A 15,991-nucleotide genomic window follows, 5' to 3' on the forward strand; every position below is an offset into this window, starting at 1 on the left:
GGATCTTTGCATTGGGAAGAATCCCATCTTTGGTGAGATGTTTTGCTTGTATTCTGTCCCATTCTGGTAAGAAAGTGGCACAAGGGTCTCTGTGGGCTTCCACTGCCCTTGTGAGCGAGGGAATACTGAGAGCACCAAATTCCTTGGGCTCAGTCTCCTCTTCCCTGAAGCTTCCCACTTGGCTAGGGCTGAGCGGGCACCAGGGTTTGGGGCCAGGGGTGCAGGGCCATCGCTGTGGGGCTGACACTGTCTCCAGGGTGCCAAATCCCTTCCTGCTCCCCACAGCACCAGCTGGGGAAAGGTTTTATGTGGCCGGTTGCTGAGGATGTGGCTTGGAGTTGGGGACACAGGGTTCACTCCATCCCCAAAGGCAGAGTGAGCCAGGGCCGTGGTGGGGCGGGGCAGGCAAGGGGTGCCTCTGCACCCCCATCCCTCCCTGCCACCCCTTTGGCCGAGTGAACAAGGATGTTTTTCCTGCCTTTTTGCCAGCTGCCCCCTCCTGCCCGCTCAGCCAATGCTCGTCCAGCTCCACATGGTGCCCTTGTAGGGTCCAGGGCTTTGCTGCCTTTCCAGGAACCACTGCTCCCCTCCCTCTGGTCCCTGAGCCCTACAATCCCTTAATCCCTTTGGACCAGGGCATCCCTGCGGGGCTGAGCTTCACTAAATCCCAAATCTGGCTTCTGGATGTGCCTGTACAACCATCCTGCTGTCCTGGGCTGGGGCTGACGTGGGCTCACCCCGTGGGTTTGCAGATCCCTTTCTCCTGGGGGAGCTGGGGACCCTGTGGGTGTTGGGAGCCCCAGGGGCAGCCTGTGGTCATGGTCCCTGTGGGGCTGGGCTGGCCCCGGGGTGTGGGGCCACCCATGGCAGGGTCACAGCCCTGGGCAGAGGTGACCCCCGGGGTTTTGGCAGCCTGGGGTTGTCGAAGCTGACCCTCCCCTCTTCTCCCCCCAGTGGTTTAGGAAGACACAGGGGGCTTCTCCTGCCCCACCAGACCCTCGCAGCGCTGTGCAGAGGGGCTCCCACGCACCACACCGGGGGGTCTGCGGCCACCCTTGGTGCCCCCCGCTTTTGGGGCGGGAGTGTGGGGTGTCTGTACGGGGGCTGCCCCCATCCCCGCGGGCAGAGCGGGGGGCCGGGCAGGGTGCGGGGGCAGGCGGGGCCGGGCCGGGCCCCCCCTCCCCTCCCCTCCGGTGCCCGCCGCGGGGGGGCTGTGCCGGCCCCGGCGCCCGGCTCGGCTCAGCTGTTCTCTGCGGCAGCGGCACCGCGCGGGGCCGAGCCGAGCCGAGCCCAGCCGAGCCGAGCCCAGCCGGGCGGAGCGGAGCCAAGCGGGGCCGGGCCGGGCCGGGCCGGGGGGAGCGGAGCGGGGCTGAGCGCGGCCGGAGCGGGCGGAGCGGAGCCGAGCGGGGCGCAGCGCGGAGCCGGGCGCGCCCGGGCGCGGAGGAGCCGCCGAGCGCAGGTGGGAGCCGGGAGGATGGGGGGGTAGGGGGGGGGCGGCGGGACCGCGGTGGGAAGGGACGGGGGGACGCGGGGAGTGGGGCTGAGCCCCCCGGGCCCCGGCCCCTCGCCGCCCGCCGGCGGAGATGGCTATATTTGGACAGTGACCTCTGGTCGTTCCCGAGCAGCCGCTGCGGATTCAATTGTGGCAACGTAATGGCACGGCCGGGAGCGGGGAGCGGGGCTGTCCTGCCTGTATCCTGCCTGCACGCCGCCTGCACCCCACCCGTACCCCGCCTGACCCCACCTTCATGCTGCCTGCATCCCACCTCTCTCTGCCAGCACCCCATCCAACCCCACCGGCACTCTGCCTGCACCCCACCCAATTCTCATGCCTGCAGCCTGCTAGCACCCTGCCTGCACTCCACCTGCACCCCATTCAGCCCTGCCTGCACCCATTCAGCCCTGTCTGCACCCTGACGGCACTTCACCTGAACCCTGCCTGCACCCCACCTGCACCCCATCCACCCCAGCCTGCTCCCTACACGCTGCTGGCACCCTGCTCAGCTCTGCCTGCTCCACATCTGCCCCTCACCTGCACCCCACACCCTGCCTGCACCCTGCCCAGCCAGCCAGGCCAGCCCCCCCTAGCCTGCATGCTGACACCCCAAACTCTGCTCCCACTGGCAATGGTTGAGGTGCTGCAAAATCCCTGGAGAGCTCCTCCCCAGGGCTGGAGACTGTGCTCGGGACCGTGGGGGTGACACCAGCGGTGCCGGTGTCCAGCCCCCCTTGGTAACTGGGCTCTGGGCCCCTTAGCACCCAACTCCAACCCATTGAACCGGGCCAGGGATGATGCTGAAGTGCCATGAGGACTCCAGGAACACCCAGGGAGTGGGTAGATGTAGCTTGGCTGGGTGCTGCATGTGCCTTATCAAAAAGCTACCTCTCGGACAAGGAGGAGCAGATCTGCTCCTGCCTCTGCCCACACGAGCCCCGAGGGCTGGGGACAGCAGTGCCTGGCCCTCCGGCTGCGTTTTGGTGGCTGGATGTGGCCCTGGCAATGGCTGTGGACCCAGAAGAGCCAGGGCAGTCCCCAGGACAGCCAGTGGCGAGTGCTGCAGAGCCCCAGCTCCAGGGGTTTCACGGTCCTGAGTGTCTCAATGCCCACCCTGGGAAGGTCCCAGGAGCAGCAGAGCTGTGGAGGGAGATGGGTGACTCTGGGCAACGTGCCCGGCTGTGGCTGAGAGCTGGAGACCCCACTGGGGCCATGCTGAGAATGGGGGGCTCCTCCACGCCCCGGTGTGCCCAGGGGCTGTGTGGCTATGCCAGGTCCAGCCCTTGCCCAGGTGGGGGTGCAGAGTGGGTGGCACATGTGGAGCCGCAGGGCAGGGGCCCATGGAGGGACGTGTGAGCCACCAACAGGCAACGCTGGAGGCACAGCCTCTCTCCTGGGTGCCGGGTCAAGCCAGGCAGCCTCACTGGTGCAGAATGGGATACAAGGGGACAAGCTGTGAGCTGGTGCACGGTCTCAGGCCCACCCCAAATTCCCCTCAGCCCTGCTTCTCTGCTGCAGCTGCTCATGTGCCAAACCCAGTGCCAGCCATGGGGCACAGCACAGATGAGGGACTCGGCACAGCCATGGGGCATGACACAGCTGTGGGGTGTGGCAGAGCTGTGGAGCATTGCACAGCCGTGGCTTACGGCACAGATGTGAGCTATGGCACAGCCGTGGCACGTGGCACGGTTGTGGCACGTGGCACACCCTCACATCACGGCACAGCTGTGTCCATGCTCAGTGTCAAGTGGCTTTGGCCACCGGCTGCCCACCCCCATCACCCACAGCACCCCCACATCCCAGTCCCTGCCATGGGGGCGGGGCCACATCAGGCACCATCCTGCACCCCCGGCCACCTCGGTGTTCCCAGGCTTCCCGCTGCGCCCAGGGCAGAGGTTGTAACTCAGAGCACGAGGTGTGAGGGGATCGAAACCCCTCCGTGCTGTGCCGGGGTGGGGAGGCCTGACCCTGTGCCCCCCAGCCATGAGCCGCCGCGTGGTGCGCCAGAGCAAGTTCCGGCACGTCTTCGGTCAGCCGGTGAAGGCCGACCAGATGTACGAGGACATCCGCGTCTCCAAGGTGACATGTGACAGCTCCTTCTGCGCTGTCAACCCCAAGTTTGTGGCCATCATTGTGGAGTCTGGCGGCGGGGGGGCCTTCATTGTCCTGCCCCTGGCCAAGGTGAGTGGGGAGGATGCTGAGGTCTGGCTGCCTCCCTGGGATGTACTGGGGGGGACATGCTGGTGGGGTGTTGCTTTTGGGGGGGCTGCATGATGGGTGTTGCTTTTGGGTGACCCCAGAGCCCCCCAGCTTTGCCCCAACACCCCCTCCTCATGTGCGGGCTCAGGGCAGGAGCAGCCTGGCCGATCATCAGCACCTGTGAAAAGTAACATCCCAGGGGTAACCGAGGTGATGTGGGAAACCCCCAGGTGTTTTCTCCCCAGCCTCAATTCCTCAGGGACACACGATGTGGGGTCTGCCCTGCCAACCCTGGCTGAGAGACTGCAAGGGGGGTCCCCAGCCCCTCCGTGCCATCAGAAGGGACACAAAACAGTCTCAGGGGTACATTGTTCCCCTCTATGGGACCATATGCCAGGTGAACCCCATTATCCCTCTGTGCCTCGGTTTCCCCCTTTCAAGGCAGGTGCAAATCTCTGGTCACCCCCGGGGATCCCCTGCATGTCCCCACTTGTGCCTCAACTCCTGGCTGGGCTGGGCTTCCCGAGGGTACTTGGCAGGATGGTCCCGAGCCTCTGGGGACTCATCCTGACACCTCAACGTTGCAGACAGGACGGGTGGACAAGAACCACCCGCTGGTGACGGGACACACAGCGCCCGTGCTGGACATCGACTGGTGTCCCCACAACGACAACGTCATCGCCAGCGCCTCGGAGGACACCACCGTCATGGTGAGGGGCTGGGCCCCGAGTGGGGGGGGGGCAGCAGGCGCTGGGGGAGCGGTGCAGAGCATCCCCCCCCTTCACTGCCTGCGGAGTGTCACTGGCCTATTTTTAGCCCCGGTGCCATGCGTTCGCGCTGGCGGCGGCTGCTCGCTCCATGATGCAGCAGTTTGTGCTAAATATACCCGCCCCGGCGACTCAGCACCCAGGAATAGCTGGGGGGGGGCTGGGGGCTGCGCCCCAGCCGTGCCCCCCACCCTGTGCCCACCAGCACCCCGAGTACTGGGGATGCACCCCAGGATGGAGGCGCTGCTGGCGTCCCCTCGCCACCCTCCCGGTAGGCTGAGCCGGGATTAACGATGAGGTTAATTGGCTCCCAGGCCCTCATCCGCTTAGCCCTCACATGCGGGGTGATCCCCAACATCCCGCTCTCTGTCCCTCCCTCAGGTGTGGCAGATCCCTGACTATGTCCCCGTGCGCAACATCACGGAGCCAGTGGTGACGCTGGAGGGACACTCCAAGCGGGTGAGCATCATCTCCTGGCACCCCACCGCCCGCAACGTCCTGCTCAGCGCAGGTAAGGGGGTCCCGGGTTGCCCTCCCCAGGGTCAGAGGGGATCCGGGGGGTGACAGCACCTGCCCCCTCGGTCCTCTGCAGGCTGTGACAACCTGGTGATCCTCTGGAACGTGGGGACGGGGGAGATGCTGCTGGCGCTGGATGACATGCACACTGACCTCATCTACAACGTGGGCTGGAACCGCAACGGCAGCCTCCTCGTCACCACCTGCAAGGACAAGAAAGTCCGTGTCATCGACCCCCGCAAGCAGCAGATCATAGCGGTGAGTGCCCCTGCTGTGTCCCCCCCAGCCCGCCGCGGGGTCCCCCCAGTGCCTGCCTGACCCTACTAACCCCCGCCCCGCACGTCTCTGTGTTTGATTTAACCCGCTAACGCCGGCGCAGGAGAAAACCAAACCGCACGACGGCACCCGCCCCATCCGCGCCATCTTCGTGGCCGATGGCAAGATCTTCACCACGGGCTTCAGCAAGATGAGCGAGCGGCAGCTGGGCCTCTGGGACCTGGTACGAGACGGCAGCTCCTGCCCAGCCAGCGCCGGACCTTGCAGAGCTCAGCCCAGCCGGGAATGCTTTGGGTGCCGGGGATACCCTCCGGCAGCGCGTGTGCCCCGGGAGCATCGTGTGCTCCCCTGGAGTAGGACTCAGTGGCTGTTCTGGGGACAGATCCGGACCCCCTCCATTTTCCCGCCTTCCCATACCCCGTGCTGACTGTCCTCCCTCCCCCCCAGGAGAGGTTTGCCCCCCACGAAGGGCTGAGGCCCGTGCGGGCCATCTTCACGCGGGAAGGACACATCTTTACCACGGGCTTTACCAGAATGAGCCAGCGGGAGCTGGGCTTGTGGGACCCGGTAACGAGGCCGCATGGAGTGCTGCCCCGGGAACTTGGCCCCCCCCCTCGACCCCCTGCCACCTTCCCCCGCCCCAGGATGGGGTGTTTGCTGCGTCCCCCCTCCAAAAGATGCCAAGTTCCCAAGTGTGCCGTGCTGTGCTGGGTGGGGAGGGGGCTGGGAGGCAGGGAGTGCTGGGGGAGTGGGGTACAGCCAGGCTGGGGGGTACCCAGCCATGCAGGTAAACAGGAGTGGGGCAAGGGTTTGGGGGGGGGGGGCATGCCAAGCTGCCTGCCCGGGGGAGTTGTGTACCCCAGGGAGGGGGACAAACCCTGTCCCCCAGTGTGCCGTGGCTAATGTGTGTGACTAACCAGGGTGGGGGTTTTGTGGCCACCGCTCACACCCCTCCACCTCTGTGGCCCTGCAGAATAACTTTGAGGAGCCCATCGCCCTGCAGGAGATGGATACGAGCAACGGGGTCCTGCTCCCCTTCTACGACGCCGACTCCAGCATTGTCTACCTCTGCGGGAAGGTAATCCCCCACCCAGGGTGCTCCTCCATGCCACCCCACCCCCAGGGGGGCTGGCTGACACCCATCCCCACACCCACAGGGTGACAGCAGCATCCGGTACTTCGAGATCACGGACGAGGCACCCTACGTGCACTACCTGAACACCTACAGCAGCAAGGAGCCCCAGCGGGGCATGGGCTTCATGCCCAAGCGTGGGCTGGATGTCAGCAAGTGCGAGATTGCCAGGTGAGAGCAAGGGGGCCTGGGGGGAGCCAGAGGGCTCGGGGGGTCAGCTGGACCCTGAGTGCCTCTGCCCCACTCAGGTTCTTCAAGCTCCACGAGCGCAAGTGTGAGCCCATCGTCATGACGGTGCCACGCAAGGTGAGCTCCGGGGGGGGCCAGGGGAGATGGGAGGTCTGGCGGGGGGACACCCCACATCTCACTGTGGTATCTCTCCCTCCCGCAGTCAGACCTCTTCCAGGATGACCTGTACCCCGACACACCAGGCCCCGAGCCCGCCCTGGAGGCAGATGAGTGGCTGTCAGGGAAGGATGCAGAGCCCATCCTCATCTCGCTGCGGGACGGGTATGTCCCCATCAAGAACCGGGAGCTGAAGGTGGTCAAGAAGAACATCCTGGACAGCAAACCTCCCCCAGGCCCCCGCCGCAGCCACTCCACCTGCGACTCTGACTTCTCTGTGAGTGTCCTGGGGACACGGACACGGCAGCAGGGCTGTCCCCCTGTCCGGGGTAGGTTGGAGGGGCCAGAGGGGACTACTTGGTGACCCTGTGTCTCCCCTCCCTGCAGCAGCCAGCCTTGGAGGAGGTGCTGGAGGAGATCCGTGCCCTGAAGGAGATGGTCCAAGCACAGGAGAAGCGCATCTCCGACCTGGAGAACAAACTCTGCCAGTTCACCAACGGCACGGACTAGCGCGGTGGCCAAGGCCACGACCACGGGCAGGGCGAGGACTGCCCCGGCCTGCCGGGGATTAAAGCCGAGTCCCCACATTGGGCAGGAGCCCAGAGCCATGTTCTTTCCCCAGGAGCCGAAGGGGCAGGGAGGAGGTTGGACCCTGACCTCTCCCCTCCACTGGCATCAGTTGCATCTTGCTCCTGGGGTGCCCCCCGATATGGGCACCCCACTGCAGCACCCAAGGGGGTTCCGCTTCAGTGCCCGCAGGCTGGGGCTGCCAAGCATCCCTCCGTGGGGACCTGCACGCTGGGCACCAGCATCCTCCCAGGACGGGGAGCTGCCGGGCCCTCCTGGCCAGGATGTGCTTGGCTATGGTGCTACACCCCCACCCCATCACCCCCTCACCTCCCCCTGCCCCATCGCCCCCTCGGCGGGTGCTCCCAACTGGCTCTTTGCTCCTGGACCCCTTTAATAAAGGGCTCAGCCACCCTTGGCCGTGTGGCAGGTACCAGGGACGAGGGACCACCATGCCAGGGGGTCCTGCCAGCACCTGCTGCCCACATACCCCTGGCACAGGCGGAGGGAGGTCAGGAGAGACAAACATTAAAGAGCATTTATTGGTGTTGGCCGCGGTCGGAGCTGCTCAGGCTCCCCCGGCCCTGGCCCAGATGTTGCTGTGGGGTGCGTGGGTGGGGTGGGGCACTGGCTATGAAAAGTCCCAGGGGAGCGAGCCCAGCCCCCCCACCCCGCAGCCCCCGGCCCGCCGTGTGCAAAGGGGGAGCAGCCGGGGCGGGGGGCCGGGGTTAGCACCATTTGACGTAAGGTTTCTCTCGGGGTCAGTGCCCGGGACGAGGGGGTGCAGCGCTGCCAAGGGGGGCAATCTGAGCAGGGTGGAGGGGTGTGAGCAGAGGGTAAGGGGGGGTGACACCGGGTGGCCTCTCACAGACACCCCCTCAGCTGCCCCAGCAGACCCCCCGCACCGTGGTGGGGGGCGGCTGTGCAGCCCCACACTGGCTATGGGGTGCAATGGGGCTGAGCCCCCCCCACCCCCCTGGCAGGCAGAGCAGCTCCCGGGTAAGTGCACTTGGTAGCGCCTGGGCAAGGGGGGGAAGAAGGGTCTGGGCAGAGCCCCCTGGCTCAGGGGGCACCCCAGGACCCCATACAACTGGCAGCCCACCCATCTGGGGCAGGATGTGCCCACCCACACCTTCTTGGGGTGAGGCACTGAGCAGCACCCCATAGGGCAGTTATGGGGGGCCAGGGCTATCCTGGGGAAGGGGTACAGTCTGTGCAGTTGCCCTCCCTGGTTCCTGCCACCCCAGGTGCGGGGTTGACACCCACCCCCACCCCGTCCTGCTATGGGGTGCTCCCACCTCACCCAGCACCGCCCCGGCTCTGGCAACATTCTCCCCCATACCAGGGCCAAACCCTGCCCCACCTCCCCATTTGTTCTCCACAGTTCTTGGACTGGCTCCCCCAACCCTGCTCCCCCTCTGTGCCCTCGGACACGGCACCACTGGCCGTGCCCTCAACCCCCCTGGGGCAAGCGAGGGGCTCAGCGGGGGCGCGGGGTCACTTCTCCGTCAGCGAGAGCTGCAGGATCCGTTGCAGATCCTCCTCCTCCTGCCGTGTCCGGCGCTCCGCTTCCTCCTGCTCCCGCGCCGACAGGGCCATGGCCAGGCGTAGCTGCTCTGCGTAGCTGGGGAACAGGGCGCTGGGCCCCCTGCTTCCCCCCGGGGAGGGGGTGATGGGGGGCCGGGGGGCCGCCGTGTGCTGGGGAGTCCTGGGGGGCGGCAGGAGCTCAGAGGGGTCCCTGTGGAGCCGGCGCCCACTCCCACTCCCCCCGGGGGACTGGCCAGACCTTACCAACCTGTCTCCCCGGCGGCCTTCGTGCGACATGGGGTGGGTGCCCGGCTTGCTGTTGGTCAGTGCTTCCCAAATGGTCACCTGTGGCCGGCGGCAGAGGGGTGCTTGGACGGTGGCACCCCAAAACCCAGCCCCACAGCGTGAGGTCTGACCCCCCACCACGGGATGAGGCAATGTGGGGTGAACACCCCCGGGCAGCACGAGGATGGGGTGAGCAGCAGAGTCCCTCAGCCAAGGTGGGCAGGAGGAGGGAGGGGGGTGGCAATGCCCACCTGGTCGTACTCGCTGCCGGCTTCCAGCAGGCTCTGCTGGATGGCAAACTGCAGCAGGTCATCCTCATCCTCCCTCAGGGCATCCTGGTGGGTGCCCACCACGCTGTACCCCCGCGGCACCTCGAACAGCGCCGGGTCCATCTCGCACGCTCGGCACGAGGCTGTGGGGAGACAGGAGCCGGTGTGGCTGGGCACTCCAAGGGACCCCCTCCCACCCCAGCAGTCACGTGTCCCTCACCCTGCTGTGACCCACTCCTGCCCCACCAGCTGTGTTCCCCTCATCTCACTGGGACCTCTTCCCTCTCAACCAGACATGTCCCCCTGACCCTGCTGGGACCCGTTCCCACCCTGCCTCACCAACTATGTCTGCCCCATCCTGCTGGGACCCCTCCCTCCCTCCCACCCCACATACTGAGGGAGCTGGAGCTGCTGACGCTGGAGGAGTCGCTGCTGGGTGAGGGTGCATCGCTGCTGGGGCTGTGCCGCAGGGAACTGACGGGCTCGTCGCACCCGTTGAGGTTGCCGAAGGTGATGCGGGCGTTGAGGATATGGAAGATGGGGATTTCTGCAGGAAGGGGAAGAAAAAAAAAGCAGGGAGGGAAGCTGGCTGTGCCAGCCAGGCCAGCAGCAGAGCCCCCCCCACCATACCGATCTTGACGGGGAAGCCGGGCGGGAGGCGCAGGGTGATGAAGTCGCGCAGTTTGGCGAAGAGCGCGTTGCTTATTGCCATGAGGTCGATGATGGGGGCAACCTGCTCGCAGAGGGACAGCGGGTGGTCCTCGCACAGCCACAGCTTCGCCTTGAACCTGACGGGGACAGGCGTTGGGCTGCAGACCCCTGCCTGCCCCCCTGGGGGCTCTGCAGCAGTGGGGGTGGGGACACGCGGGGGTCCCCATCTGCTCCTTCCCCTCTCACTTCTGTGTCTTGGTGGTGAGCTCCATGGGCCGTCCCATGTCCCGGTTGCCCAGCTCGAAGTTGGGGTTGAAATACTCCTCAGGGGTGATGGCGGTGGGGTTGGCGTGGCTCAGCGTCTGCGTGATCAGCGTCTGCGTGGGGGGACAGCCCGGTGGGGTGAGGTGGGGAGGTCTGACTGCAGGGCCACCCCTCCAGACCTCTGGGGCACTCACCCCGTTGTTGGGCCCCACATGCTGCTCGGCGATGCCCAGGAAGGATTGCAGGGGGGTCTTACAGCCTGCGGGAGAGGAGGGGGTGAGGGCAGAGCCGGGGGTGCCCTGCCCACCCAGCCCGTGCCGGCTGCACCTTTGCTCTTGCCCTTGTGCTGGTCCGAGAGGTGCTCAGTCCGCGTCCGCGTGATCAGCTCCACGTTGGATGCGCCATAGACCTGAACAAGGAGGGGAATGGCAGAGGTGGGTAACCCCCACCTGCAGCTGGCCATACCCCTCTGGGCGGCTCAACCCCCGCTGCCCCTCACCTTGGCCTCATACCCATTCACCATTTCTGTCTTCTCACTCCTCCAGCCCAGGATCCCGGACTTGTTCCTGGGGTGACACAGCACCGTGAGCAACGGATGGGCTTGCTTGGACAGCCCAGAGTGCTCCACACCCCTGGGGGTGGGCTTGGTGCCGCCCCCGCCCACCTCTCGAAGGCGATGTTCTTGGTGTCGAGCTGGGTGGTGACAACGGGGGCCGTCAGCCGCCCCATCACCTGCTCCTCCGTGGGCTGCACAGCAGCCAGCAGCACCTCCTGGTCGTGGCCGGCCAGGGCCAGCGTCTCCGAGTAGACCACCCGCCGGTCGTGGTCAATCTCCATCACCACCGCGCTGGTGTCTGCAGGGAGCAGGGTCAGGACAACCACAGTCCCCACCACATCCCCCAGCCCTGCTGCAGCACCACGAGACTCTGCCAGCGCTCCCCGGTGAGGGCAGGGGGACACCCTGGGGCCGCCTCACCTTGTCCCCGGAAGACAAAGCTGCGGTTGCCCCGCTGCCAGGTCATGTGGTCGAAGCCCAGCAGCGTGGTGTCCACCCGCAGGTTCTGGCCGCTCTTCCACACCTTGTAGGTGTCGCTCGGGCAGATCTTGGACACCAGTGGCACTGGGGAAGAGATGCCGATAGCTCAGCCAGGGATGGGGCCACCAGCACCCCTGAGTGGGCTGCCAGCGCCGAGCTGGGTGGGGGATGTGTCTGGGGAACCCAATGTCTTGGCACGATGGGGGTCTGCAAGCTTGGGGTGTCTAGGGGTAAAGGGTCAGGTGACCCCTGACCTGGGGATGGGGATGGGTGCCAGGGATGGAGGACTCTGCTGGGAAACTCCCGCTCCTCCCACAGCCACGCTCTGCCCTGAGCTCACCCCAGCTGGTGAACTCCCACTTCATCTCCACGTAGAAGTCCTGGGCCTGCAGAGTGCACAGAAGGGTCAGGAGGAGTCCGTGGCTGGCAGCCCCCCCGTAGCCCCTGGCAGAGGAGGGAGGTACCTTGCGCAGCTTCTCCAGCAGGACGGGGATCCCAGCCAGGCGCTTGATGGCTCTCTGGTAGTCGCGGTAGCGCAGGACCAGCTGAACAAGTTCCAGGTCCCGGGTGCTCACGGCCTCCTGCAGGACTGTGGGGCAGAGGGGCAGTGCCCAGGGCCATGGCAAGGCACAGCACACGTGGCACTGCAGAGCTGGGCACTGCACAGGAGCCACAGGCACAGACCACCATGTGAACGGTCCCCTGGGGAGCTGCAGCACCAGGGTGAGCATATGCCTGTGCCTGTGCTTCTGCCCATGTCCATGCCCATGCCCATTTCTGTGCCTGTGCCAGGGGAACCTGATGGAGGACAGAGGCAACAAGCCACCCGCTCACCTGTCCATCCACTGCGGTTCTCCTTGCCCACGTCGGCTCCATGCTTCAGCAGCACCCTGGCACACTCGAGGTGGCCCAGCGTGGTGGCCAGATGCAGTGGGGTGCGTCCTCGGGGGTCCAGCTGCTCGATGTCGGCCTGCCAGGAGGGAATGGGGCTCTGGGATCACCGGGGTGGCCACACCTTGCTCCCCAGAGACCTCCCACAGATGTGCAGCTCCCAGACAGAGAAAGCAGCCAACATTTGATGGTACCTGGAGAACACCCCCATCCCTGAGCTCCCCCTCAGAGATGCACCTCAAAAGCCTCTTCCTGCTCCCTGCAGCCACTGCCATACCCATGGAAAGGGCGTAGAGAGCACGGTGGTGGCTGCCAGCACCCAGCACAGCTCGGTACGGTCAGGTCAGACTGCACCCTCCACACAGGCCCGGAGCAGGGGCACGGCATGGCAGCGGGGGCACGGGTGCCCCTGGCGCAGCGCACGCAGCTCTGCATATCTTGATGCAGCTGCAAGTTCGGGAAAAGCCCACACCTCTGGGATTTGGGGGGGGCTGTGCCCAGTTGCCAGGCAGCAGCTGCCGGCACAGCCCCCCTCCACCGGGGCCGGGAGCGCGGCGGGCGACGTGGGCTGCGGCGGGCGCCGGCGTGGGCTGCGGCGGGCGCACGTGTTCCCCTGCCTGAGCCTGAGCCGGGGGCGGGTGGCTGTGGGAGCGGAGCGGCTGCTCGGAGGATCCCCGGGGCCCTGGGGAGCCGCCGCCGGGGCTGCCGTTGTTTGTGCCAAACCCGGAGCCTGGCACCCGGCCAGCCCCGAGGAATCCCTTGCGCGGTGGCGGTGGGCACCCCCAGCACCCATGGGCCCCACTCCCCAGGTGAGCAGCAGCATCACACCCGTGCCCAGGGCAGGGGACACTGCTCGGGGGGGCCTGGCCCACCCTCTGTGTCCCCAGCACCCAGCTGGTATAGAAGCCTTGTGACCAGAGAGGGGCACTCCGATGCTGCCAGGGCAGGAGGTTGTGAGACAAACCCCAAATCACGGGTTTTTGGGGAGGCCAACCCCAGGAGAACGAACTGAGGGTGCAGGATCCAAAGGGGCCAGCTGGGACCGGGCAGCCAGAGGTGTTTTGGCATGGGCAGAGGTGGGGTGTGGGCTCCCTGGTGCCCAGGGTCTCACCCACAGCATGTCCCTGCCTCTCTCTGGGCATGTCCCACAGTCCTGCTGTCCCAGGGATGTCCCCACCCCTGTCCAGGCTGTGGGCATTCCCATGGCCCTCATCCTCAGGGACTCACCAGGCAGGGGGACCCCCCAGTCTGCCCACACTGCCAGAGCAAAACAGCCCCCAGTTTCCCGGGAGTCAGTGTGCTGCTCCATCGCTCTCCAGGCGACTGATGCTTCTTAATTGTGCTAATGAAATGACTCTAATTAAAGCTATCGCCCCCCAGCTGGGGGCGGGTGCTGCAGGCTCAGCGGGGCTCCCCAGCTGCAGCCTGGCCCCAGCACCGGGTGGGACGAGGGTCCCTGCTCTGGGGACACGGCGCTGGAGCCACCCCAGGGGACACGGTGTGACCCACTTTTTGCCAGCAAGAGCTCAGTCCTGGGTCCTGGTGCTGGGGTGGCTCCAGCTTGGGGGCTGAGGCACAGACCTCCAGGTGCTGCCCATCCTGGGGGTGTGACACCCCCCCGGGATGGGGACAGGGGTGGTGGTGGCTTTGGGGTGGCAGCGGAGCAGTGCAGGATGGCAGCTTGGCCACTCCTCCTGTGCCAGCTGGGCACGTGGCACTGCACATCCCGTCTGCTGGGGTTGTCTCTGGGTTGGAGGACCCCAGTGGCAGTGAGGGACATGGGCCAGAATGGGGAGGTGGTGCCAGGCACTGCTGTCCCTGTGCAGCCCCGGGTCTCTGTCATGTGTGATGGGGCAGGCTGTGGTGTGGGGTGTCCTGACACAACAGGCTCTGTGTCACTGCCTGCCGCATCCTCGTGATGTCCCTGCCCTGGGGACCCGCTGACCCTCTCTCCCTGGTGGAGGAAACTGTGGATGGGAGCTCGCGGTGACAATTTGAGGGTGACCCACACAGGGCCCCCATGGGACACAGAGAGGAACAATGCTGCCAGCTGCCCCAGTGCTTCCCAACCCCAAACACCTGCGCTTGGAGCGGGGGGGATGTGAAGCCACTGCCCCGTGTGGGTCCCTGGGATGGCAGAGAAGGACAGAGCTCTCAGACAGGGGGACATCCAGCCCCCAGGATCACACACAGTGCCAGCCCCAATCCCTTATCCAGGGGATGCTCTGGCAGGGAGAAAGGCTGTGTCCCTGGATGCCCTGGAGAGAGCAGGGGGCCTGAGCTGGCCCCCACCTCCTTCCCCCAAGCCCCCACCTGCCACGGAGTCTGGCCTGCAGCACCCATGGCTCCCCCCCGATACTCCTGCTGGGGTGCACACAGGGTTGGCTCTGCTCTCACCCTGCGAATGCCATCGGGGGCCATGTTAGAGTCCCTCCACTGGCCAGGCTGGGGGGTTAGAGAGCCTCTCTGCAGGCGAGCAGGTCGGAGCCTCCCTCGAAGCCCCTCCACCTCCCCGCGTCTGCTGAGCCCAGCTTTGATCTCTGCCGCGCCGGGCTCCTGGGAAAACTGACCCCACACTACCACGGAAAAAAAACCACTGGCCATGGGGTGGGGGACCGGGGCGATGCTGGTGCAGCCTCCGGCTGGACCCCACAATGGAGGCGGGTGTGGCGGGAGCCATCGCCTGCATCCCGGCGGGAGCATCGCGGCACAATGACCCCCTGCTTCCTGCATCACCGGGGTCCACCCAGCACGGCCCTCAGTGCCTTGGGGTGCAAGGGCCTGGGCCGAGGGAGCGGCGATGCTCAGCACAGCCCCGCCGCCGGCCTCCCTCCAGCGCCTGCGGTTTCCTGCATCTTCAGGGTTGGGTTTTAATTACCTGAATTGCAACGCCACGGGGGAGAGGGAGGCTGGGAACCCGCCGGGGATGCACCCGCACCCTGTTCCATCATCAGGCGGTTGGAAGGTTCCCGGGCTGAGGGACACAGTGGGTCCACTCACCCCGAGAAGAGCCTGCCTGGCCTCATGGGGCTGGGGGGCTGCACCCCCAGCATCAGGGTCCTTGTCCCCCTCCTCAGAGGGGCTCAGCCTGAGGGTGGCAAGCTGGTGACTGCACCCCAGGGAGGTGGCAGTACCCCGAGAAGTGGGGTGCGGGTTGGGGTGCGGGGGGGTTGCAGAGGCCTAGCTGGGAGCTGGGGACACGTGTGGAGGGATGCTCGGGGCTGCATGCGCTGGAGGATGCAGGGGAGCCGCGGGTGGTACCCACTGCTCCGTGCCAGCCCCGGGGACAGCAGGCACAGTCCCAGGGTGCAGGTGGGGACACACACCACACCCTCGGAGCTCTGGCAGCGCAGAGAGCGACCCCATCCCTATCACCCCCCTCATCTCCATCCTCATCCCGACCCCGAGCATTGCATCAGCCCGAGCCGAGCGGAGCCGGGCCGGGCCGTGCCGTGCCGGGAGAGTCCCCGCGCCGCCCCACCTGCTTGGCGCTGAGCTCTCGGTCCAGGTCACGGGCGCGGTTGTGCCAGACGAGGTAGTGCAGCGGGTACCTGCCCTCCGGCCCCTTCCTGCCCGAGCAAGACGCGAGCATCCTCCGTGCATGCTGGAGCGGCGCGGCGGGCGCGGCGTGGGGCGGCGCGGGGCGGGGGGGGCGCGGGGCGGGGCGGGCCGCCACCTCCCGCCCGGTGCTTCCCCGGCCCCCCCCGCACCGCCCGGCCTCATGGGACTTGTAGTCGCCCTGCCCGGCATCGCCCCCTTCTTCTTCATCAT

At 66.6% G+C, this 15,991-nt stretch overlaps 2 protein-coding genes across 10 annotated transcripts; one reads left to right on the forward strand and one right to left on the reverse strand.

The window, feature by feature from the left end:
* The first annotated feature begins 3,463 nt into the window (after nucleotides 1–3,463).
* Nucleotides 3,464–7,716, forward strand: CORO6 (coronin 6). 6 transcript variants are annotated; one of them, XM_027891509.1, is made up of 11 exons: nucleotides 3,477–3,676; nucleotides 4,282–4,404; nucleotides 4,843–4,972; nucleotides 5,054–5,235; nucleotides 5,357–5,476; nucleotides 5,701–5,820; nucleotides 6,227–6,331; nucleotides 6,411–6,556; nucleotides 6,634–6,691; nucleotides 6,777–7,007; nucleotides 7,118–7,716. In XM_027891509.1, the coding sequence occupies exons 1-11, from the start codon at nucleotides 3,479–3,481 to the stop codon at nucleotides 7,238–7,240; spliced, it is 1,536 nt and encodes a 511-aa protein (XP_027747310.1). In that variant the 5' UTR covers nucleotides 3,477–3,478; the 3' UTR covers nucleotides 7,241–7,716. The 6 variants fall into 6 exon arrangements, with proteins under 6 accessions (XP_027747305.1, XP_027747310.1, XP_027747306.1 ...); XM_027891504.1 differs by lacking the exon at nucleotides 5,357–5,476 and having other exon boundaries at nucleotides 3,464–3,676; XM_027891505.1 differs by lacking the exon at nucleotides 5,701–5,820.
* A 105-nt stretch (nucleotides 7,717–7,821) lies between these two features.
* Nucleotides 7,822–15,833, reverse strand: ANKRD13B (ankyrin repeat domain 13B). 4 transcript variants are annotated; one of them, XM_027891502.1, is made up of 15 exons: nucleotides 15,702–15,833; nucleotides 12,164–12,299; nucleotides 11,794–11,918; nucleotides 11,670–11,715; nucleotides 11,270–11,413; nucleotides 10,958–11,147; nucleotides 10,793–10,859; nucleotides 10,621–10,702; nucleotides 10,488–10,552; nucleotides 10,276–10,406; nucleotides 10,009–10,166; nucleotides 9,773–9,925; nucleotides 9,361–9,521; nucleotides 9,089–9,169; nucleotides 7,822–9,005 (listed from the first exon to the last, which is right to left on the reverse strand). In XM_027891502.1, exons 1-15 carry the CDS (start codon nucleotides 15,810–15,812, stop codon nucleotides 8,778–8,780), a joined length of 1,878 nt encoding a protein of 625 aa, XP_027747303.1. In that variant the 5' UTR covers nucleotides 15,813–15,833; the 3' UTR covers nucleotides 7,822–8,777. The 4 variants fall into 4 exon arrangements, with proteins under 4 accessions (XP_027747303.1, XP_027747304.1, XP_027747302.1 ...); XM_027891503.1 differs by having other exon boundaries at nucleotides 9,093–9,169; nucleotides 9,764–9,925; XM_027891501.1 differs by having other exon boundaries at nucleotides 9,764–9,925.
* Between the last annotated feature and the right edge of the window lie 158 nt (nucleotides 15,834–15,991).

Source organism: Empidonax traillii, unplaced genomic scaffold (assembly GCF_003031625.1).
Source record: "Empidonax traillii isolate 1590-97213 ecotype Southwest subspecies unplaced genomic scaffold, ASM303162v1 scaffold322:size1131127, whole genome shotgun sequence".
NCBI classification, from domain to species: Eukaryota; Metazoa; Chordata; class Aves; order Passeriformes; family Tyrannidae; genus Empidonax; species Empidonax traillii.

Bases quoted from the DNA above. Each gene is read 5' to 3' on its own strand.
- CORO6 (XM_027891509.1), top strand. From the start codon at position 3,479: ATGAGCCGCCGCGTGGTGCGCCAGAGCAAGTTCCGGCACGTCTTCGGT. The intron at 4,973-5,053 runs GTAAGGGGGTCC...GGTCCTCTGCAG, and splicing joins CAACGTCCTGCTCAGCGCAG to GCTGTGACAACCTGGTGATC. The intron at 6,557-6,633 runs GTGAGAGCAAGG...TGCCCCACTCAG, and splicing joins AGCAAGTGCGAGATTGCCAG to GTTCTTCAAGCTCCACGAGC.
- ANKRD13B (XM_027891500.1), bottom strand. From the start codon at position 15,812: ATGCTCGCGTCTTGCTCGGGCAGGAAGGGGCCGGAGGGCAGGTACCCG. The intron at 11,148-11,269 runs GTGAGGCGGCCC...TGCTCCCTGCAG, and splicing joins CTTTGTCTTCCGGGGACAAG to ACACCAGCGCGGTGGTGATG. The intron at 10,703-10,792 runs GTGAGGGGCAGC...CTCCTTGTTCAG, and splicing joins TGAATGGGTATGAGGCCAAG to GTCTATGGCGCATCCAACGT.